We start from the raw sequence: 24,180 nt of genomic DNA on the forward strand, positions 1-24,180 counted from the left end.
AAACCTTCAGTTCATCGCTGTAAAATCTACTATAATGAATTTCTAGCTGTTCTGTTTGTAGAGAGTATTTTGTGGAGAGTATTTTGGCAAATCTTTTGAAAGACAATTCATCTAAAAGAGAATCAAAACAATCTTCAAAAAAACTCATTACACTCAAACATAAGTCTCTAACATAACTGTAATTCATCACTTCTTTGGTTTTAGGTTATATTGCATCCTCATAGGACACAACTGTGATACACTACAATCAAACTTAAGGGCCACATTTTAAGTACAACTTAAGTAGACAAATGTGAGTAAGAAAGTAATACAGGTTGGGAACAACATGAGAGTGAGTAAATGATAACAGAATTTTAATTTTTGGTGAACTTGGTCTTAAAATGTAAGATTCAGTGCATTTATAAAAATGTACAAATGACTAACAGAGAATTAAAAAAAACCTAGCAATATGCAGAATTGGATATTATATAAGAATTGGACTGAATAATGATCACTGATAAAATCTTTACATTGTGAATCCAGTATTAGAAGGGTGTTACTACAAAAGAAGTATTGTACAGAAATAGCTATGGATAAGTTATTAGCAGTGTCTCAGTGGAGTGTATTTGTGTAGAAAATGTGTTATTAGGAATGAGGAAAGTTTAACCCCAATATCAAAATTCTGTCATCCTTTATTTAACCTCATATTGTTCCAAATGTGGTGACTGTCACACCATGTCTACACAAGCACTGTAATGTGACACCACAAAAGCAAACAGAACCTATTGTGATGCTGTCTACACTGGACGTAATTTCACAACTAATATCCAACAGGAAACTGATGCCCTGTTCCATCTTTGGTGTACTCCATGCACTTCCATGACTTCTGCCAACTGGTCGAATGGATCAGAAACTTTCACTTTGATACATCCAGTGTAGAAAATCTGAAGCTGATGCAGTAGTGTGGACATGATGTCAAGCTCCAAAAATGACAAAATTAAAGTTTTGCCAGGGTATTAAAAAAATCTATTTAGGTTTCACATAAGGAACAAAGTCAAACTGATTTGAAATGACATGGGGTAAGTAAATGATCACAGAAATTTCTAGGTCAAGTATTCTTTTAAAGAGTTTTTATGCTGTGCCACTGGCAGAATATGAGAACTGAGGGAAGTGGGGTCTTCTATCACTGTCAAAGGACTCCATGTTTTCATCTGGGGAAAAAAAGTAATACTTAAAACAACACAGATAAAAAGCATGACAATGAAAAATGTACAATATTTCTTCTATTTTCTATTTAAGAGCAATCTTGTAAATCACCACTAGGTGGTGCCTTCGTTATTATCCAAATACCTGTTAAGTGAGAGTTTTTAACATGTACTGTAAGACAGGGGCATCACCTTGGCCTGGGGGTGTGATGGTGATGGTCTGCCCGGTAAACTCCACATCAAAATAGCGAGTGTCTGTTTCTGAGGTTACCTGGGGCTTAAAGGGTGGTACAAGCTGTGGAGAAACAGAAAAAATATATTATATTTGGGTGGCCTCTCTTTATTAACAAAAAGCATTTTGTCAATGACTACATGCTACAAACCAAATTCCGGAAATGTTGGGACGTTTATTAAATTTGAATAAAATGAAAACTAAAAGACTTGACACATGAGCCAATATTTTATTCACAATAGAACATAGATAACAAATGTTTGCATTGTCCTGCTGAAATACACGTTGTCTGGAAGGGAGCATATGTTGCTCTAAAACCTTTATATACCTTTCAGCATTCATAGTGCCTTCCAAAATATGCAAGCTGCCCATACTGCATGCACTTATGCACCCCCATACCATCAGAGATGCTGGCTTTTGAACGGAACACTGATAACAGGTCTCCTTCCTCTTTAGCCCGGAGGACACGGCGTCCGTGATTTCCAACAAGAATGTCAAATTTGGTCTCCTCTGACAATAGAACACTCTTCCCCTTTGAAACAGTCCATTTTAAATGAGCTTTGGAGAGCCTCTGCCCATATTTACTTTTGCGAGACTGCCTCTCTAAGACATCCCTTTTATAGCTAATCATGTAACAGACCTGATGTCAATTAATTTAATTAGTTGGTAGATGTTCTCCCAGTTGAATCTTTTCAAAATATCTTGCTTTTTCCGCCCTTTGTTGCCCCCATGTCAACTTTTTTGAGACCTGTAGCAGGCATCAAATTTGAAATTAGCTCAATTAGTGGATAAAAGTGTAAAATTTCTCAGTTTAAACATTTGTTATGTTCTCTATGTTCTATTGTGAATAAAATATTGGCTCATGTGATTTGAATGTCTTTTAGTTTTCATTTTATTCAAATTTAAAAAACGTCCCAACATTTCTGGAATTCGGGTTGTATTATTATTCACCTTCTTCTCATAAACAACTTGCCACTCAATGCCTGCAAAGAACTTATGCTGCATGATTTCTTTTGCATCATCTGGACCTCCACCTAACCTGAAGAAAGAAAACCCAAGAACAGATAAACAAACAGCTACATTCCCTTGTTACCTTTAAGACTTCTTCCAAGAACAACTTTCTTGGATGTGTTAAAACACACACACAAAACTATACTTTCAATCAACTAGATTTTCCTTGTCACACAGTTCTTATTTCTTGCTTGTAATGTTTTTCACTTGATCAAGTGATCAAGAGAGCAGCATTTTATTGGCTAGCTGAAGAGTCAACAGTTACTGCCACTATGTTACCACAAAGCACCTCTGTCATGGCAATTTCTCAAAACATAATCTGATTCACACTGTACCCATCAATATTTTGGTTAGCTAATCCATGCTGCATGGTCTCCCAGGCAAAACCTGGATGTGAGGGATGTGAGATTTTGTCTGGTTTTAGAGGGATTTTGTCCATCTGCTCACTATTCTATTTCACAGACTGTTCTTCTACCACATTTGAAATAAAACATTCTTGTCTCTCACTAGCAGTTTTAAATCCTGGTCATTATAGTCAATCCACATTCCTATGCAAAAAATAAATAAAACAAATAAATGTGGCTATTTTTAGTACAAACACTCCCAAAAGATTAGGTGCCAAGTGGCATTGCTTGTGCAGTAAAGACTGCAAAGGTAGCTCAGCTTCCCCTAAAATTTTAAGATTTCATTCAAATGTGACAATGAAATATTATAATATAGTAATATTTTGCTATGGTGCCAGCACAAGAGAAAATGTTCTCTTTATTTGACCAATATTTTGTTAAACTTCATTCAGGGACAAGGTTGCATGTAAACTGCACTGATAAAAAAATAAAAATCAATTACAAATAAATTAAAAGACTCACAGACCTTCCAAGTGATGTTATGAATCAATTACTTAAGAGAAAATTATCTATCATTCATCATGAATTCTTGAAACAATGCACATGGAGAAGACTACACAACACTAGAAGTGACTTCAAAACAATCAGAGGTCTCTCACCGTTGCTTTGGGTCTTTCTGAAGCAGTCCTGACAGCAAAGATTTTGCCTCAGGTCCAAGTGTACGAGGAAAACGGATCTCATCCATGAGGATCAATTCAAAGAGTTTCTCATGATCCTGGTTGTAGAAGGGCAGCCGGCCGCACATCATCTCGTACATGACTACACCCAACCCCCACCAGTCCACCGCCCGGCCATAATCATTGTCCTCAAGAACCTGAGAAAGAGCAGCAGAGAACTAAAAGTGGGGCCAAGGTGTCAAGATTTTGTTGGTAAGCATGATAGATAACTACAATATCGTGGGAAAATGTTTGTTTTTACTTGAAAACCATTTCAAATCTGCTGTGTATTCTGACAAAAAAAAAATATTAATGTAAATTCATGTACAATCACAAATATTTCATTACAGCTTAATAGCTGTTTTAACAGTGAATTTTGGAACGCCATTACAAGGCATTATATGCCTTTCACATCACATCTCATTGCTTGTAATGGCATAAGTTCTCAACATCTCCATTAGTTATGTTCAATTTGAAGAGGCACTGTGCAGACCAATCGGTGTACGACATCAAAGTACCACAAGAGTGATTCAAAAGCATAAGGAGCCATCTGCTCTATAATGGCTTTCGCTGTACTATTATTATCCATGATGAATAACACTGGATGTATTTGAAGTAGTTGCAAGTTGGCGTTATTAATACATTATGCTATGATATGGAAATCTGAAAGGTTTGAAAGGTATAAAATCTGTAAGGTTTTGTTCTATATCTATTTGGTGTAGTGACTAGGCTTGGGCGGTATCCAAATTTTGATACCGTCAAACCTCCTCCCTATTTTACCTCGGTATACGGTATTACCGTGAATAATAAAAAAATTATGACTAAGGCTCAGACAGCGTCACCAAACTGTTGGCTTGTGCCTAAACCATTCAGAAACTGAATACCAAACACTAATACTGAAACAATAACAAAATAACATGCACAACAATATTAACAACTTTTATTAGCAACAAATAGCAGTTTATAAAAAAGTGCAAATACAACAGTCAAACAGAATTAAATTAACATAAACATCCAGAACAGTTTTCGTGCAGAGACGCACACACAAATCAATTAAATTAAATCACACCAGGCGTTGAAACTGTTGCACTGAGTGAACTCAGGTCCATCCTAGCAGCAGTGAGTGGATGGTGGTTTCATATATGCGACCTTAGGTTCGAGGTATTTACGTCTCTCGCGGTCACCTTTTTGTTGCACAATTTACAAATTGCCTCGTCCGTATTGCCCGTCCCTTCTCGTTCGGTCGAAACCCGAAATACTGCCAAACTGCAGAAGTTGTGTTCTTTTTCGAGACCAGGTCACTTGGTGCGCGACTCGGCATCTTTCCCCCTCTCTCTTTCTCCTCCACGCTGTCACGTGATGACAACCACGCATACGCATTTTTAGGCATTAAATAAATTATATTTAATATTTAATCCTTGTCTCCTATATAAGTGCACTGTTTTTTTATGACATTATAACTGTTACGAATCCCGGCCATGCACTTCAGTTTCCTCACCACCAGAGGTCACCCGCTCACCACATGGACTTTTACACTACACAGCACACTGGACTCAATTTCCCACAATCCATTGCACTGACGACTTGCACAGCTGTTCACTATTTCGCCCACACCTGATCACCATTTCACAATCACCATCACTCTATTTAAGCCTGGGACTTGCTCTTGCTCACCGCCGAGTATTGTTAGCCTAGTCTGCATACAAAGCGGTTCTTTAGTAGTCTTGTCTGGTTTATCTTGCCGTGTCTGACCCTGCCCGTGTCTTTGGATTATTCTCTCTGCCTTGCCCTGTCTGGATTTGGTACGCTGATCGTTGACCTACGCTTGCTCCACGGATTGCTCTGTCTTGCCTCTGCCATACCTGTTTGCTGTCTCTCGACCCTGCCTGTATGACCACGTCTTTTAATAAAGCTTCGCAAATGGATCCGCACATCTCACGTCTCGTCACTCCCGTAACAGAATACTCGGCCCAACATGGATCCAGCAGCTTTTCTGACGAACTTCGGTCAGGTATGGATGTAGCCTTCTTATTATTGACCCTTAAGCAAGGCACACGATCCCTAGAGCGTTACATCGCTGAGTATTTGGCTTTGGCTAATGACTCACATCTACCGGACTATCTGTTAATAGATTTTTTTTGTGAGGGCATTAATCAGCCACTCAAACAGCAGTTAATCCGTGAGGGTCCTCGTGCTTCACTCACTCAATTTATGGACTATGCTTTGCTGTGTGTGGGCTCTTCATTCACTGTGGGTGTCGCAGAGGAACTCAACACCGCACTCACTCGCAAACTAGCGGCCACAACACCACCCTGTAGCATCATTTCTGCCAGTCACGAGCCAAGTCGAGCCCCAGCCTACGTCAAAGAGCCAAGTCGAGTCCTAGCCTCCGTCAAAGAGCCAGAGCCTGCTCACGTCCTCGCTGCCAAGCCAGAGCCTGCTCACGTCGTCGCTGCCAAGCCAGAGCCTGCTCACGTCGTCGCTGCCAAGCCAGAGCCTGCTCACGTCGTCGCTGCCAAGCCAGAGCCTGCTCACGTCGTCGCTGCCAAGCCAGAGCCTGCTCACGTCGTCGCTGCCAAGCCAGAGCCTGCTCACGTCGTCGCTGCCAAGCCAGAGCCTGCTCACGTCGTCGCTGCCAAGCCAGAGCCTGCTCACGTCGTCGCTGCCAAGCCAGAGCCTGCTCACGTCGTCGCTGCCAAGCCAGAGCCTGCTCACGTCGTCAGTGCTCCAGCCAGAGTCACACCACGTCGTCAGTGCTCCAGCCAGAGTCACACCACGTCGTCAGTGCTCCAGCCAGAGTCACACCACGTCGTCAGTGCTCCAGCCAGAGTCACACCACGTCGTCAGTGCTCCAGCCAGAGTCACACCACGTCTCAGTGCTCCAGCCAGAGTCACACCACGTCTCAGTGCTCCAGCCAGAGTCACACCACGTCTCAGTGCTCCAGCCAGAGTCTCTTCACGCCTCCACCGAACTGCCAGAGGCTAAATCTGTTACGGGAGTGACGAGACGTGAGACGTGCGGATCCATTTGCGAAGCTTTATTAAAAGACGTGGTCATACAGGCAGGGTCGAGAGACAGCAAACAGGTATAGCAGAGGCAAGACAGAGCAATCCGTGGAGCAAGCGTAGGTCAACGATCAGCGTACCAAATCCAGACAGGGCAAGGCAGAGAGAATAATCCAAAAACACGGGCAGGGTCAGACACGGCAAGATAAACCAAACAAGACTACTAAAGAAACGCTTTGTATGCAGACTAGGCTAACAATACTCGGCGGTGAGCAAGTCCCAGGCTTAAATAGAGTGATGGTGATTGTGAAATGGTGATCAGGTGTGGGCGAAATAGTGAACAGCTGTGCAAGTCGTCAGTGCAATGGATTGTGGGAAATTGAGTCCAGTGTGCTGTGTAGTGTAAAAGTCCATGTGGTGAGCGGGTGACCTCTGGTGGTGAGGAAACTGAAGTGCATGGCCAGGATTCGTAACAATAACGGTATTGAAACTGATACCGTTGTTATTTTTAGATCCCGCGGTATACCATATTACCGTATTACCGCCCAAGCCTAGTAGTGACAAACATGCACAGTATGTGGTTAAACCTGGATATATTTTTAGCAGTTGAAAGTTGGAGTTATAAATACATTATACTGTGATATGTAAATGTGATAGGTTTGAAAGGTATAAATTCTGTAAGGATTTGTACAATTTCAGTTTAATGTAGTGCTACCCTTATGTATGCAGAGTATGTGGATATGTGGTGATAAGGAAATATATAACATGTGAAAGTTGTGAAATCTAAATGTTGGAGGAATCACAATAGCACTGTAAAGTACAGGTCAAGTTATCCATCACTCTGCTGCATACACCTTAAGTGTAACCGGGGTCCGCCTACAGACAAAAGTTTTCAGGGATAGCCAGCACTGAACCAACAGGGCAGTGAATCAGATCCAGATTGCATGCTCCAGAATCTCATTACATGAGCATGATGCAAATTGACACCACTTAAAAGTGCATAGCAACCCCCCCCCCCCCCCCCCCCCCATCTCCACCCACTCCCATATGAATGAGCTCTTGCATTCAAAATGGTCTTCTAAAGACCAGATCTGATTAAAAACCCAAAAGCGGAAGACTCACTTTGTCTTCCTGCACTCTCCTGTCGGCAGGAAGGCATATAAGAGAGCCATCGGCCACACATTAGCCAGAGTGAAAGGTGATGGAGGAGAAAGAGAGAACCAAAAGGCACTCTGGGCTATCTTTCTCAAAATGAAAAGATCCACCTCTGCCTAGCCAAAATCATGGTCTGAGGAGGCAACATCCATTCTCTGGGCCTCAACCTTGAGAGAAGATCTGCTTCCAGAGATGGAAAAAATCTGTCTTTTGTTCCTACCTGGATTTCCTTCTCTATTCTCTATGTTCATACAGATTATTACAGAGTATATTTACAAACTATTAGTGTATGGAACTCATTTCACATTTCTTTCGTGTAATGTTTTACTACCTCTGGAGCCAGATACTCTGGTGTACCGCAGAACGTCTTCATTGTTGCTCCCTCTGTAATTCCCTCCTTGCACAGGCCAAAATCAGTGATCTTTATGTGGCCGTCTTTATCCAGCATCAAGTTCTCCAACTTCCACAGAATAATTTTATTGTTATGTGATATATTGGTTTGATAATGATATAACAAGTAGCATTACACTAAATACAACATAACTGACAAGTCATTTTTAAATTATTAAACATGATTCATCTTGTTTGGAATTTTTTTCACTAATCTTACCTTTAAGTCTCTATAAACAACGTTTTTCTCAGAATGAAGGTAATCCAGGGCTGAGACGATCTCTGCTCCATAAAACTGTGCTCTCTCTTCCGAAAAAACGCGATCTCGCGATAAATGAAAGAAAAGCTGTGATAAAAGAACAAATACCCCATAAATATCCCAAATGATATACAGTAAGACCATCTGGAATTTTGAATCTTCTAGGATAAAATATATTATACGTAGTACACACATTATTTAAATAAAGCATTTGACTGCATTAAATAAATAGTTACTTCATTAATTTTAATAAACAATCATTACTAAACTTCACCTTTACAAGATCTCACCTCTCCACCATTTGCATACTCCATAACAAAACATAATCGGTCATGAGTCTGGAAAGAATACTTCAGACCCTGAAACACAGAGGTGACATTAGGTGTTGTAACATTCGCTACTAAAGGAATATTTACATTTATTCCCTAGTTTAATATTGATAATCAGTGGAAACAAATTTGACTCATGGGGTGGCAACTGCCACCCTAAGAAAAAGCTGAATTTTTCTGCTAATTCAGACATCCTCAGAGAAATCTAATCCCATCCAGACAGGATACCTGGGATTGTGGGACATTATATTCAACAACGCTTCTCCTGATTTATTTTGACCTGTGACTAACTATTTTCTTTTGGCATGGTTCAACTGCCCACGCAGCTTTCATAACGGAAAGCATCTGAAATCATCACTTTTTGCCATCTGAAATCAATAATTAATTACTGATCAGAAAAAGTGTAAGAATTTAAGAATCTAATAAGCATTAACTAGATTGAAACTTTTGAAAGACAAATTTTATGTTGCCTTGAATTTGAAATAGTTTGAGGTTTGAAGGTCAGGATAGATAGACTAATATTAGCAAAACAGCTTTGCTATGTAATAATGATAGTTCTGCTCTTACAAGCTTACGAGACATTTAGAATCTAATGATATGTTCAATAGGCAGTGTCTTGGTGCCCTGGATATTGATATTTTGTTATTTATTTGAAATTATTACCAGTATAGATGGTTATTTTGTGGTAATGCAAATGTTTTGAATATTCATGGACACAAATTTTTATGCCAGGCCATAAAATGACAACTATGCATGAAATGCCTCCCCTCATAGTCCTTATGCCACCCAATAAACAATTTTCTAGATCTGCCCCTGCTCGATGAAATTATTTAAAAATAAACTTAAAATAAACAAAATCCTGTCACAAAACTGAACCTGGAATGTTCCATGAATTACATATACTAGTGTGTCATAAACGCTAATTCTAAAATGTCTATTACACTTTACAGTCGCTCTACTTTGATATCATTTGCTTACTGTTAAGAAAGGGTGTTTGGAGTTCTGGAGGACCCGGTTTTCAGTAAGTGTGTGTGCTACCTCATCCTGTAAATAAAGCAATGAAAAGAATTTGTTAGAACCTCTATGAAGTAACTACAATTTATGCATATATAAATAAAACTTGCCAAAATACATTGTACAGGCAAATGTTTAAATTTACTGGAAAAAAGTAGACAGAAAGATGCAAAGGACCTACTTTTGCTACTATCACCTCCTTTTTAAGAATTTTCATGGCATAGTATTTTCCGGTGGCTCTCTCCTTCACCAATATGACCTTTCCAAAAGTGCCTTTCCCCAAGAGTTTGAGGTATTCAAAGTCATGCATTGTCTACACAACAGCATAAAGAAAAGTCTTACAGTTTTAAAATATCCAATATCATTTTAAAAATCAAGTCTAAGGTACAATCAACAATAGAGAAGACAAGAAACTCTCTACCACTTTGAGTCGAGGTTTGGACAGGTACATCTCCATGTCCATAGGGTCGGGTGAAGAGTCCATTCTCTCTTCCTCCTGCTTCTGTAAACTATCTGCCACAGCCTGGATGGCCTTCGTCCACTCCTCCCTGCCGAAAACAAGAAAATCATGTAGGGGAACTCTAATTTTACAGCTTTCTTTTGTTCAGTAAGAGTTAAAAAAAATGTAATTTAGGGAACTTGAGGAATTTAAGCTAAATAGTAGAAGCTGTACTACTGTATACTGTCTGCTTCTGAATACAACATACCAACCTTTCCTCTGGGGTCTCAACATGAAAAGTGCGTTCAATAACAGTAGTCCACTGCAAGCACCGAATAATAAAAGTGTTTGCCTTCGGTCGCTCTGTCTTCATCAGCTGACATTCTGAGAGAATACAAGAGAGAGAAAGAGTGTTTTTTGTTATTTTGGTATTCTTAGGTGGGGTTAGGAAAGGATGCAAAAGGGGACAAATACAGCAAAAAAGTATAGTATTTGTGTGTGTGTGTTCCTCTGCAAACTGATAAAACAAAATGGCTACCTACGGGCCACTGAGAAGTTATTGAGTGGAGTTTCCAGCTGGTCAACATCTTGTGGCCGCTCTTTGTACCCAATAAATGTTCCATCACTCTTGAGTAAGAAATATCTTGGTCTCCATGTTTTTATGTATTCTCCTGGAAATAAATAGATTAGTAGAACAAAACATATCCAAACTATGTTATGCTAACATGGATCACTAAATACATAAGGCACTATTATGTAATTATTATAAAGACACATTTAAACTGGAGGCATACGTGGTAATCAAAAAACATTTTAAAATGTTTTTGATGTTTTAAAGTCTCTTGCTCACCACGGCTGCATTTATTTGACCAAAATGTAATGTAATTACATGTGTATTATCAGCAGTCAGTATGTCAGTATTCAGTGTCACATGATCAATCAAAAATCATTCTAATATGTTGATTTGATGCTCAGTAAACATTTCTTATTATTATTAATGGTGAAAACTGATTAATAACTGAATAGAAAGTTTAAAATAACTGCATCTATTTTAATAACATAACAAACGTCTTTATTGTCACTTTTGATCAATTAAATATTTTGTTAAATAAAAGCAAAAATCTTACTGATGCTAAACTTTTGAATGATAGTGTATATAATAAATATTTGTACAGTTTATATGAAGTATAGTTTAGGAAGTTTATACGTGGAGTGATGTGACGTTAAACTTTAGTATTCTATACATTTCCTTATAATTATCAAGAGGCTAATTGGAAAACTTCTGCTTTTAAAAATGTCACACTGCAAGGCTGTTTAAGAGAGAAGGTGATCAAAATGATAAAAACTTAAAAAAATCATATAAAAAAAGACTTTCCATTTTTTATTTATATATTTTTTTATTTTAACTTAAAATCTTGACGTTAATATAACAGAAAGTGGGGGATGGCACCAGTAATATTTTGTCTGAGCCCTGTGAATTTAAGCAATAGCTCTTATTCTATTACCAAATGTAGAGGGCACTAAAGTTACGACAACTTGTCACTCATGCCACAAACAGAATAATATGATTAGTGAATAATTACTTTCCAATTTAACTGAATATGCATTAAAGGTTTGCAATCAGGAAATAAGACGTAAACAAACTAAGTGTTGAGTAGTACTGCTTCTTATGTAGACACTCAAGCAGTCAATATCTATGACCAAATTCTGGTAAACTACTCAATTTACAGCACACAAGTCACAGGCTGTTCTCCTCTAAACCACACAGACTGCAAGTCCACACCTACGACTAGTCCATTTCTTCTTGTTGGGGAAGTACCCTACTATTTATTCAAGGTAAATAGTAAAAGGGGCATCCCTGAACCCTTAAAAAAAAGAGAAGGTTGAGAAGTTTCACCATAAACAGTTTTTATTTAATCAGTTTATCTAAAGTCATCAAAACAAACAGGAAACTACTGTTTAGTTCTGAATAACTCACTCAAGATAAGGTTCACACAAACTCAACTAGAGAAAAAAAAAAAATACTAACATCAAATAAGACCAAGACAGTCCCTGTCAAATGCACATTATCATTGTCCTTCACATTATCAATCAGATGAGAGTGGTTGTTAGCTACACAAGCCTGCTCAACTTTACTCAAAAAACAACAGTAAGAAGCCATGCCTGCTGTTGGTGTTTGGGGTTTCATGGTTGATTTTCATTTTAATGTCGCCACATTAGTGGGACTTCTGGTAACTAAGAGTCAGATTCTTGAAAACAGGAAGCGACACAAAAGATAGTGTGGCCACACAAGCAGTTTAACAATGAGCTATTGCTATTGCTGACTCATATCTGCACTGATATACACACTTAAACATGCGCACGGTAAGATCATAACACATGATCGTCCAGGGAGCATGTTAGTCTTTTAAATGCATGACAGAAAAAAAAAAAAAAAAAAAAAAAAAATTTATTAAGGGGCATTATTTATTACTGTACTGTCACTGTATCAACTGTCATTTTGTATCAAGAAGCTTACTTTGAGAAAGTTAAATTTTCACTAGTGACATATGATCTAAGCGATTCTCTGTGATGAAAAACAAAAGCACCAGCTCATCTCTATATGTATACATAATCAGCAAGTTTCTCTTCTGTTCCAGATTAAGCACAGACACAGTTTTCACTCAAGGACTTTCTTCTTCTTAAGGACATCAGCTAAATTTATAGACAGATGAGCAGAGGAACACTTCTTGTTAGTAAAGGGGATTATAAACAGGTGAGCATCTTTGAAAACAAGCAAATCCAATTATACTAATAAGCAAAATAAAGATTTGATGAAAAAAGAAATATGCTAAACATTAACAGATGGACAAACAATATCAATACAGTGTCCTGCATGCCCCCAGGGCCACACATATATAGGAAAAAAAAAACCTCCTTAAATCCCTTGTGGGCAAAACAAGCCTGCCGCCACGCTAAGCAGCATAAATCCAGGCAAAGGCAGTGCTGCTTTTCATCTGGGCCTAGAGTGTCATTACGGGTGGTGTCTGTCTGCATAGCTGAACTGGAATGACCTTGCCTACAGAAGCACACAGCCCTACACTGTCCGGCAGTGCATGCCTCATGAACCCTGGCAAAATGAGGATCGAGCAAACACCCTGAGTGCTTGATATTCAACCCTTTTGCTGTTTTCTGCTCTCCACACCCTCAGGCTTTTTCTCTGCAAACTGTTGCATCTGCCTCTTTGGCCCAATGACTCTGATGCTCTGTGGTTTGCAAGGACAGACATGCGCTCAAAATTTCCATGCTTTGAGGAGTGCAACACAGTAATATCCTCTCACTGACACGTACAGTAGGAAAATTGACTTAAGAAGAATGTGAAATGATTACATGTTGAAAATACTAAATAAATAAAAGGAGGAAAATATAAAACTACTCCACTAAAATAAACAGCTAAAAAAAAGAAACAATGGCAGCTTTTGTAAAAACTATAGACACATGCAGCCTTTTGCATTATCACTGACGTAGTGTTTACACTTGTGCTGAGGGAGGCGGAGCAGAGCGGGCATTTTCACTTAATTCCAATGGAAGTTGAGCTTCACACTTGCAAGGTGAATTGTGGAAGTGACATCGGATTGTAGAAAGTACTGAGAGCAGTCAAAATGCTCAACTCAATTCAAATGAAGAGAGCAAAATGTCTAGTTGCAACAAACAGCTGTGAATTTCAGGTAGTGACGTTTGTCTTGAATGTTTATAAATATGCAGATTGTGCAGTTTCTGTTAGGTTTAGTGCATAAATCATAATGTAGTTTGGACTCTTAATTGTGAGTAGACAGGCTAGGTTTTTAGAAAATGTTTGACACTGCTTGGGACTGGGTTCATAACCACCTCTTATCTGGATAACTAACATGATCTAACGGTACTAATGTAAACAAAAATAAAAAATTTTGCTTGTTTCTCACAAGTATCGCATCTGAAACTGGAGGAGAGTGTCACAGAATTTTTACCTCTCTTATGTAGCCATCCCTCCTTCACAATGACAACATCACTCATTGTGGCCGGAGAGAAAACCCTCTTGTCCCTTTGACTCGGACCAGGACCAGAAGGTGGGAACTGTTGTATGTCTCCAGCCTAGACATTCAGCAGGACAGGTGGTCTGTAGGAAACAGAAGAAAAAAAAAAGTTTCTGACTTATTTATAAAGCTTACTTATATATTTTTTTACTTAATCTCACTGTTTTAGCACAAAGCATGCTTGCACTTTTCATAAGTGTGACTCTTACAGAATATACTGAGATTGGATCTGGAAAAAAGAAGAAGAAAATAATTAAAAACACTGCAGACAAACAAAAAACAAATGCCAAGTTCTGTCATGAAACTCTAGATGGTGCATAATTAATCGTTAAAAGATCGCAAAAACAGCTATGCAATCCCATTTTTTAATGACAATGATTCGCCCGTGTCTATTAAACCCTTTGAAAAAGTCTTACCGGAACATTCAAATCTGCGTTCACGCTGCATCGTTTCGCTACTAGGTGGCAACAAGTTATTCTTAAAAAATGTATTTGTCATCGAATCATTCATTCAAGAGATTTGTTCAAAAACGCTGATTCATCCAGTAATCAAGTGAAGTATTTGAGTGAGTCATTGAAACATTCATTCAAATGACTTTTTCATAATTTTAATATTAAAAATTGGTGTATTAAATAGTTTAAATACATATATATTAAAATTCTAATAAATGAAACACTTTTAAATAGACAGCAACAATAATATTTGTAACACATTTTTTTGTTTAGTTCAGAATCGTGTGAGAATCATGATCTCTGTTTGAGACAAAAAACTGTGATACTCAATTTATCCAGAATCATTCAAGCTCTAAGCAGCAGTATGTCTTAAATACTCACAGCACTGTATCCTGTATGCACTGGCAGCAGCAGCAATAATCTCCAACTACAGATCTATTCCACCAAGACCAAATACATAAACATTGTCTTATCCATTACCATGCTAAAATCTTCAAAAAGTTGTCATAATAGAACTGACGAAGAAATCTCCAGTGTTTACACCAGCCCTTTGCCTACTTTACAGCTACTGATACTTCTCTGCAAGCTATCATTATCTATTTATCTGACAATTATGTAATTATTATGTTGTTAGAACAATTAGGCTGATTGGTGGATCAACACAGCCACGTTCTTCACCTACAAAACTTTGACTGATCAACTAACATTTATAAAAACATAGGTATGCCAGAACCTGCACAAAATTCCTTCTATTAACCCCCAATGCCTTGTTTGGCTATGCTTAATCTCATAAGCATACAATATACATACATGCATATTCCCATACAGACATGTTATATTCATGTTGAATGGTCATCGTGATCAGGTTCGTATGCACAAGGTACGACAAGCTACTGCACACAAAATGGCACAACCACGTGTGGCAGCAGTTGTACAGTAGTGTGCCATCAAACTAATTAAACGGGTCAATGGATTTTTCAAACCTCGACAGGGTTTCTATACAATCTAGGTTATTAAGCTATCTTCTTCAGAGCCAAGCGTGCATTACTGAGCTTTTCACTTTGAAAACACAACAAATTTAAAGGTGCCATAGAATGGAAAACGTCTCGGTTACGTATGTAGCGGAAACGTCACGTCGGATGACTGACGAAATTGGGATGACGCCAGAGAGACCACTCCACTTTGAGTGTAACTAAACGAGCCAATGGACACTGGCATGCGATCATTGCATCCAGCTGCCGCTGATCACAGCGTGAGCATAAGAGGCAGCAGGTGCACCGCATTAATTCATGCTTTCGCTGAGGAGCCGAGCCGGTGCCCCGGCAGCCACAGTGGCGACAGGACGTGACGTCTCCGTTCCCTCCTTTAGGGAACGAGGGTTACATACGTAACTGAGACGTTCCCTTTCAGTCGGTCACTCCGAGTCACGTCAGATGACCGACGAAATTGGGATCCCTACCAAAGCGCCACAGAAGCTGCCCCTTCCAGTGCCCTGTGTAGGCCTCCTGATCCTTCCTATAAGGCAGACGATAGGACCGGGCTCTACACAGAGAAGGTCAACTACTGTTGTTCCTTGAGCAACCCACCAGTAGGACTTGGATAGCACTGGGAAGCGTGCCCTTCCGCTTGAAAGAGGCACACTGCGGAGTCACCTCCTCCCAGAGGGGGTTAAGTGACATTTAGACATGTGAAGTAAGCCCGTAGGGCCCTATAGCACATGGAAGTCTCTGAGATGGCTTCGACTGCATCATCAGAGATGGCAGAACGTGGTCTGCCAGGGGAAACACGGCTCTAATAAGCATACCGTGGGACACACATATGGGATCCTGACAGGGTCTCTCATATGGGCACTAGCCTCACACCAGATTTCAAAAATTCATTGGCTGAAAGGCCTGGTGCCGGACACTCCGCCACGTCCGGACGCCGGAGTGCTGGAGGACTCGACAGGGTTTGCCTGGTTAAGGAACTCTCTGGAGAATTAGGCGTAAGGACGCCGCAAGCCTACTCTGAGCCGGGCCTCTCAGTGCCACTACCCGTTTGAGGTGAGAACACAGGAGGAAACCGGTTCGACACGTAGGCTATAAAACCTAGCGAACACGTTGGGAGTCGCCCAACCCGCAGTTCTACAGATGTCTGCTAGCGAGGCACCACAAGCCAGCGCCCCCTAGTGGAGTGAGCACGCAACCTGAGTGGGCAGGGCACACCTTGTGCTTCATAGGCCAAGGTGACGGCATCCACTATCCAGTGGGCCATCCTCTGCTTGGAGACAGCCTTCCCCTTCTGCTGTCCTCCGTAACAGACAAAGAGCTGTTCTGAGGTCCTGAAGCTCTGAGTTCTATCCACGTACTGTCGCAGTGCGCGTACAGGACAGAGCAAAGCTAGGGCTGGGTCTGCCTCCTCCAGGGGCAGCGCTTGCAAGTTCACTACCTGGTCCCTAAAGGGATAGGTAGGAACCTTAGGCACATAGCAGGGCCGGGGCCTCAGTGTTGCACTGGAGTCAGCCGGCCCAAACTCGAGGCACGATTCGTCGACCGAAAATGCCTGCAGGTCCCCCACCCTCTTGATCGCGGCCAATGCAGTCAGGAGTAGGGTTTTCATAGAGAGAAACTTCAACTCGACTGACAGCAAAGGCTCAAAGGGGGCAGTTTGTAGGGCTCTTAGCACCAATGCCAAATCCCAAGAGGGTAGGGAGGGAGGCCTAGGAGGATTTAACCTCCTGGCCCCCCTAAGAAACCTGACAACCAGATCGTGATTCCCCACCGACTTCCCCTCTACGGGGTCGTGGTGAGCGGAAATGGCAGCAACATAAACCTTAAGGGTGGAGGGGGACAGCCTACGCTCCAACCCTTGTTGCAAAAAGGAAAGCACGGCTCTGATCGAACATCTCCGGGGGTCCTCATGGTGAGAGGAACACCAATCGACGAACAGGTTCCACTTCAGGGCAGGACCTTGTACTGATATGCCCGACCCTCGAACGCGAACCGCAGGAATGGCCTGTGCCACGGGAGAATCGAGACATGAAAGTACGCATCCTTCAGGTCGATTGCTGCAAACCAATCTAGGGGATGGACGCACCCGAAAATGCGTTTCTGCGTCAACATCTTGAATTGCATCTTGTAAAGTGTACGGTTCAAAACTCGCAGATCCAAGATCGGTCGTAACCCACCGCTTTTCTTGGGCACAATGAAGTAAGGGCTGTAAAACGCCGACCTCATATCGGCTGGAGGGACCGGCTCTATCGCGTCCTTCGCCAACAGGACTGTGATTTCCGCCAACAGGACTGTGATTTCCGCATGCAAGACAGGGGCATCGACGGCCTTGACTGAAGTGAACCGTATGCCACTGAACTTGGGGGGACGCTGGGTGAACAATCGCGTAGCCGAGTCTGATGGTCCGAAGGAGCCACCGAGACGGACTGGGGAGCGCTAGCCAGGCTCTGAGAGACCGTGCCAGTGGGACCAGCGGGGCCACCGACGTACCCGCGGAGGGGCAGCGAGGTGAAACACAGGGACCCGCCCTGGGGCCTGTGACGGCAGGGGCCGGGGTCTGGGTGTGTAGTGTAACACTCACCTCCTGTGTTTCCTCCTCGTGCGGGAGGAAACACAGGAACCCGGCTTGAGGCTAGTGACAGCCCGGCATTTGACGACTTGAAGCGGGGACTCGAGTGCTACCGCCCTTACCTGGTTCCACGAATGGGCAGGAGGGGTGCTCTTGGGCAACCACCCGCTGCCTGGCGAGAGAGGAGGAGGGAAGTGATCCCGTGATGCACGGTTCACCACTCTCCTTCTCTTGAGACCCAGAGATTGAGGAAATCGCTCTTTTATAGATGTTTTGGGTACCGCTGGCTGCTGGGCCAGCAGCGGAACAAAAGCAAAACTAAACAAAAAATTCTCCACCCGGCCCTCCTCCGGGGGAGGGAGTGGTGCGGTCACCATCTCCCGATGAGCAGTCTCCTCCATCTCTGGGTCGCCCGTCTCAGGGCCTCTTGCACTTGCCGCCAGGTTTGGCGGCAGCCTGGACGGCTGAGCGTCCTGCCTGCGACCGGCTCCATGACGCTGCCTGGTGGAAGGCTGCTGCGGCTGCGCGGGAGCGGGGGCGGCCGCAGGGGGGTGCCCATGGCGACGAGCAGGCTGAGGGGCTGCAGCCGGGCAAAACTGCTGGGCAAAGCTCTCAACAGCGTCGCCGAAGAGGCCGGTCTGTGACACGGGAGCATTCAGGAACTGTACCTTCTCCTGCTCCTTCATGTCAGCGAGACACAGCCAGAGATGACGCTCCTGGACCACTCGCACGACCCAGAGACTGTGCTGTCACCTTCGTCGCTCGAAGCGCGAGGTCCGTCGCAGCATGCAGCTCATGTAGAACCGCCAGGTCGTGACCACCCTCGTGCAGGTCTTTCAGGGCTTTGGCCTGGTGGACCTGCAATAACGCCATGGCATGGAGGGCAGAAGCCGCCTCCCCACAGGCTCTATAAGCACTGCCAGTTAGACCTGACAAATACTTACAGGCCCGTGAGGGGAGACACGGGTCACCCCGCAGGGTGGTAGACCGCTCCACCAAGGGGATGCCCGCGTACTCCAAAGCGGCCCCGCCGTTGAGGGTGGTGAGGGAAGAGGAGCCACAAGATTTGTTTCGGGCAGTAAAAGGTGCCTTCCACGATCTTGTAAGCTCCTCATGCACTTACGGAAAGAATGGCATCGGAGGGGGGCGCTGAGAACCAGCACGACCCCCACCGAGAAACCACTCGTCCAACCTCGAAGGATCGGGATGCGGTGGAGGATTCCACATGAGCCCGACATTCTCGGCGGCCCGGGAAAGCATAGCCGTCATCTCTGGGTCTGGCTCGGACAATGCTACCACACCCGAAGGGGGTAACGCAGCCGAGTCGTCATCCCCAGAGAGAGAGTGCTCACCCGCCGATGCAGCGATTGACATCTGGTCGTCAGAGGGGGCACCGAAGGAAACGCCTGGTGCACCCCGTCCAGCAGAGGGCCCAGCACGCTCCTTCGGCAGCTCCACCGGCTGCGGAGTGCTTGAGGGGTGAGGAGCTCCACTTGGGAATGCCCTCACCGTGATCCTCAAATTACCTCTGACTCCTCTGGCTCTTTCAGTGCTGAAGCACGCAGGGGAGCTGGCCACCGCACACTCCCAGTGTGACCGTCCTCACGGAAATTACTTTTCCTTCCCGTGGGATCGCGACCACCGCTGCTGCGCTTTAACGCCTTCTCACTCGCAGGATAGGAGAGCAGCAGTGATCAGTGCTCCGAAGCGAAAGGATGAATTAATGCTATGCACCTGCTGCCTCTTATGCTCACGTTGTGATCAGCGGCAGCTGGATGCAATGATCGCATGCCAATGTCCATTGGCTCGTTTAGTTATACTCGAAGTGGATTGGTCTCTCTGGCAAGATCCCAATTTCGTCGGTCATCCGATGTGACTCGGAGTGACAGACTGAAAGGGAACTGTCTTTACCTTGGCATAGTTGAATAATAAGAGTTCTGTGCATGGAAATGACATACAGTGAGCCTCAAACACCATTGTTTCCTCCTTCTTATGTAAATCTTGTGAATAAAAAAGACCACTGAAAAATAGGCGAATCAGAACATAACACTGACTTTTAGTAACAGTCGGGATCACTAATAGTTATGCCCCTAACATTTGCATAAACCCGCCCATGTTCTAGGCCAGCCGCCAGCTGAACCATCAGAAGTTTCTAATAAAATAACGGGAGCCACTAAAGGGACATGGTTAGCTCCTTGCTAGCTGTAGCCTGTTACAGTACATAACATTTCACTTACCACATAAACAGATTAAGGAGAGATGCCTGCGGATGATGGTGAATGATTTACAGATCCTGAGCACCACTGAAAAGCTTCTGATCTTGTGTAATGTGTGGTAAGAGCTGCTGCTCCATAGTATAAACAGTACAGGCGATCGCAAATCTCGAAAGCGAAAGTAAAACACGATCGTGCATTCCAAAGCAGTTTCAATGCCCCGCATATTAATAGCGACTCCCTGATGCCCGCATTTTATTTACAACATAATTACCCAACAATATAACTGCACAAGAAAGTATTGGAATATCTATTTTCCCCTGTGTTTCCTTCCTGTGAGCTACTGAAATAAGCCGCACTGTGAAACAGCCAATCAGAGCAGAGCTCAACATTAATATTAATGACCCTTCCAAATAAGCCAATAACAGACTGTTTCATTCTGGGGAGAAATATAAGGGTTGTAAATGAACATGTAAAACTGTTTCTTGAGAATTTTTACCTAAGCCACATACCTTCTATGTAGATATCAGAGAACAATTTAAAATATTGTATCAATGCATTCTATGGCACCTTTAAAGGAATTTTTCATTCTCATGACCTACAGATCCTTGTTGTTGGTAAAAATGAAAACATAGCAATCCAATACCAGCGCATCTACTACTAAGATAGCTTAAATATACAGTTTTTTTGTTGTTGTTTTTTTACTTTATAATAATGATTAAGTAATTGAATTGCTTAACTCCATTCATGAGCAGTAGATTTAATGTATGTGTATATCAAATGTAACTGCTTTACATTTGATATACAAAAAAAATATTAATTGATTCATTCACACCAGTAAAAGAGTGTGTAAGCACAGTCAAGAGTCAATGGGATATTGTATACACAATTTAATCCATATACAATAAAATTATTTGATAAAATTTTGCATATATATTTGACACACTATTTTAAAAGTCACAACAGTTAGAATATAGTATTAGAACAAACCAATTGGGGAATAGCTTGAACTGTAGTTTTTGAGGTCTGACTATTAAAACCTGCTGCCCTTGATGCACCCCACAGCTATGTAGCCTCTGGCTGCTTGGAATGCAGTGAGAAAGAACAGCGTTCTCCTGCCTCAGAGCCGTCTGAAACAACAACCCCATGTGAACTTCCCCTCCCCCTGCCTCAAAGATCAGCAGCTAGGAGATGCAGGTAATCCTCTGACTCAAAATATACATGCATGCACATACGCAAAACGAAAAGCAATGGCTGCAAGTGAAAGTAACTAAGTAAGAAAGAAAGAAAGAAAGAAAGAAAGTTAGCTGACATGCAATCACATAATCTTTGAGAAGTGCTGTAATGAAAAAATTCCTCAGACATGTACACGCAAAAATACACACTGAAGAACCATTTACTCACAATGATGCCAAGCAAATGCAAAGGTGCACAGACCTACAACTCTCAGGCACAACTACCTTCTCTAATGTCTCTCTCTGTCTGTCTGTCTCACACAAACCCACACACACCAGGGAAGTCTCATGTGTGTCAGCTTCACTATCTGGTGCTGCCACTGCAGCTTGTCTCTGAGCGCGGCCCCTCCCAAAGCCGCCACGCTGCGGGAGAAAAAGAGAGAGTAAAAAAAAGTGGGCGGGCGACCAAGCCTGTGCTCAATGCAGCACTCCATATGAACTCAATGGCCTCGCAGATGGTCACGTGGCACGAATAAAGCGAAAGAGTGAGAGACAGAGGCCCCTGAGGAGGCCACCCACCTCATTCAAAATTTCAGCTCAGTGAGAGGAAGAAAGGGAGGAAAAGGCATCAGTCACCTAGTTTTTTAGCAGCGGCCAGTGCTTTGCTTATAGGTATATTTCATAACTGTGTGTGTATAGAACTATGTTTACATTTTTAATTGCATGCCAGCTCCTGGTATTCCTAGTAAGGTTGTCTTTTTTGTTTGCTTAAGTTATATATATATATAGTATAAGTATATACAGGTCCAAAGTTTGGAATCGTAAAGATTTTTTAAAGATGTTTTCAAAATAAATCTCTTATGCTCACCCTGTTTGCAATTATTAAACAAAAATACAGTAAAAACTGTAATATTGTGGTATATTACTACAATTTAAAATAAAATTTTCTCCTTTATTATATTTGAAAATGTAAAATGTATTCCTGTCATGGCAAAGCTGAATTTTCAGCAGACATTTCAGTGTCACATGATCAATATCACACAATATTGCTGTTACCGTATGACTGTATTGATCAAATAAATGCAGCCTTGGTGAGCATGTAAAACGTCTTTCAAAAAACATGAAAAATCCTAAATTATTCCAAACTTTAACCAATAGTGAATATTATTAGTAGCATAGTGTTGACAAATACATATATATATTTTTTTTAATACATAAATGTTGCTCACATGAGTTCATATATTCAATTAATTTAGAGCAATTGGTGTGTAAATAAATAAGGGACTATTTACAAGGCAGAGTATAAGATCATTTCCAAATACAGAATTCAAAATGTCCAAACACAGAAATTAAAATTATTGTGGGTAAGAAAGCATGGTCTTGAATAACTGCTTTTAGAGGTCTGTTTGTTTTTATGTTCAGTTCCTTAGCAACCACTATACCCCTGGTTGAGAATGGACCACCTTGAGAGCCGCCAGGTTTTTCAGCTTGAGGACGAGGTGGCTTTCTTTTAGGATTTTCTTAAAGCTAAACAGCCTTTGTGGAGCGGGCTTTGACTAGTACACTGTTAAGTGAATTAAAAAAAAAAAAATCTTAGAGGATTAAATGTTAATTGGATGTAAGAAATGTAATGAGGCATCTCCGAATTACTAAATCTAATAATCTAAATATACTGAAAAATAATGATCTTCATTAAAAAAAAGCAATCCCTCTCATTTTCTTATTCAAGAAATAAATCAAATTTAAATAAATCAACAACATTGATCAATCCACAGGGCTAGCTGGTTTTGGTAGACAATTGTAGATTTATGTCAAGCATTTTTGGCATTTTTTCCTACACTCTAAACATCTTTTCCAACTTCACACAGAGAACAGTGCTCCTGGGCACTAAACTACCTTGGTTGACCACCACATTGCGCAAATGTAGGCTACACCAGACACAAAATAGCCTACAGAACTGTTTATAAAAAATGAATTAACAAATAAATAAAAGCCTGCAGTATCAGCTGTAATCTTGTTGTATGAGTTCTATAATAATTTATTTATATATGGTCTGTCTACATGTTTGAAGCCAAACATCACTCTTAACTTATAATTTTGGCGTTTGATCTATGCACAGTCATTGCATGCATCTCTATTTAACACTTTTTTGAGTGTGTATTAACATTTATGGTATTTGAAAGCTGCCATATAGGTACTGTATTAAAAACAACAAAAACAAAACCCTGACCGTCTGGTTTTTGACTTCTGAAGAATAGAGTTGCTTACTGAGTTGATAAAAGTTGTGTGAGCTCGGACAACTTCAGCCGTGATGTGATTAGATGCCTGAGGAAACATCTCATGTTCACTTCTGCCCAAAACAAGACTGCTATCATACGAAGCTACTTAAAAATCTATATGCACATACCCCTATAGACTTCAGATGTGACTTCGGCTCATTTCACAAATTCTTCAAGCATCATGTTGTGGGTAAAAGCATGTCCTGAAAAACTCTTTCCGCTCTTATATCTCTCTCTCTCTCTCGGTTATTTCATCCTTCTCTCGTGCGGGATAGATATTTCAGTGCGGTGCAGTAAGTGAGCAATGAGTTGCGCAGGTGGTGACGTCAGATTTTCTTAAACAGACCCAACATTTCCTCAGAGAGACCTTAC

At 41.7% G+C, this 24,180-nt stretch overlaps 1 protein-coding gene across 29 annotated transcripts; it reads right to left on the reverse strand.

Moving 5' to 3' along the window:
- Positions 1 to 160: 160 nt before the first annotated feature.
- Positions 161 to 24,180, reverse strand: LOC306880649 (RAC-alpha serine/threonine-protein kinase-like). Of its 29 annotated transcripts, XM_079434320.1 has the most exons (18): positions 21,759 to 21,940; positions 20,379 to 21,624; positions 14,965 to 15,018; positions 14,293 to 14,360; positions 14,066 to 14,214; positions 11,863 to 11,944; positions 10,622 to 10,750; positions 10,352 to 10,463; positions 10,062 to 10,188; positions 9,822 to 9,953; positions 9,605 to 9,670; positions 8,588 to 8,656; positions 8,259 to 8,384; positions 7,980 to 8,108; positions 3,431 to 3,645; positions 2,368 to 2,455; positions 1,377 to 1,479; positions 161 to 1,190 (listed from the first exon to the last, which is right to left on the reverse strand). In XM_079434320.1, the coding sequence occupies exons 8-18, from the start codon at positions 10,450 to 10,452 to the stop codon at positions 1,111 to 1,113; spliced, it is 1,236 nt and encodes a 411-aa protein (XP_079290446.1). In that variant the 5' UTR covers positions 10,453 to 10,463; positions 10,622 to 10,750; positions 11,863 to 11,944; positions 14,066 to 14,214; positions 14,293 to 14,360; positions 14,965 to 15,018; positions 20,379 to 21,624; positions 21,759 to 21,940; the 3' UTR covers positions 161 to 1,110. The 29 variants fall into 29 exon arrangements, with proteins under 29 accessions (XP_079290446.1, XP_079290447.1, XP_079290452.1 ...); XM_079434321.1 differs by lacking the exons at positions 14,965 to 15,018; positions 20,379 to 21,624; positions 21,759 to 21,940 and adding exons at positions 23,798 to 23,854; positions 23,937 to 24,076 and having other exon boundaries at positions 14,341 to 14,360; XM_079434326.1 differs by lacking the exon at positions 11,863 to 11,944 and having other exon boundaries at positions 14,341 to 14,360.

This window comes from Barbus barbus (assembly GCF_936440315.1).
Source record: "Barbus barbus genome assembly, chromosome: 14".
In the NCBI taxonomy this organism is placed as follows: domain Eukaryota; kingdom Metazoa; phylum Chordata; class Actinopteri; order Cypriniformes; family Cyprinidae; genus Barbus; species Barbus barbus.

What these genes read in the sequence shown, in the direction of transcription:
- LOC306880649 (XM_079434323.1), bottom strand. Translation starts at nt 14,111, where the DNA reads ATGAGTGATGTTGTCATTGTGAAGGAGGGATGGCTACATAAGAGAG. An exon ending in CAGAGTATCTGGCTCCAGAG is followed by an intron (nt 3,646 to 7,979) that starts GTAGTAAAACAT and finishes GCTCTTTCTCAG; the next exon opens with GTTCTTGAGGACAATGATTA. An exon ending in AAGTTGTTTATGAGAAGAAG is followed by an intron (nt 1,480 to 2,367) that starts GTGAATAATAAT and finishes GTTTCTCCACAG; the next exon opens with CTTGTACCACCCTTTAAGCC.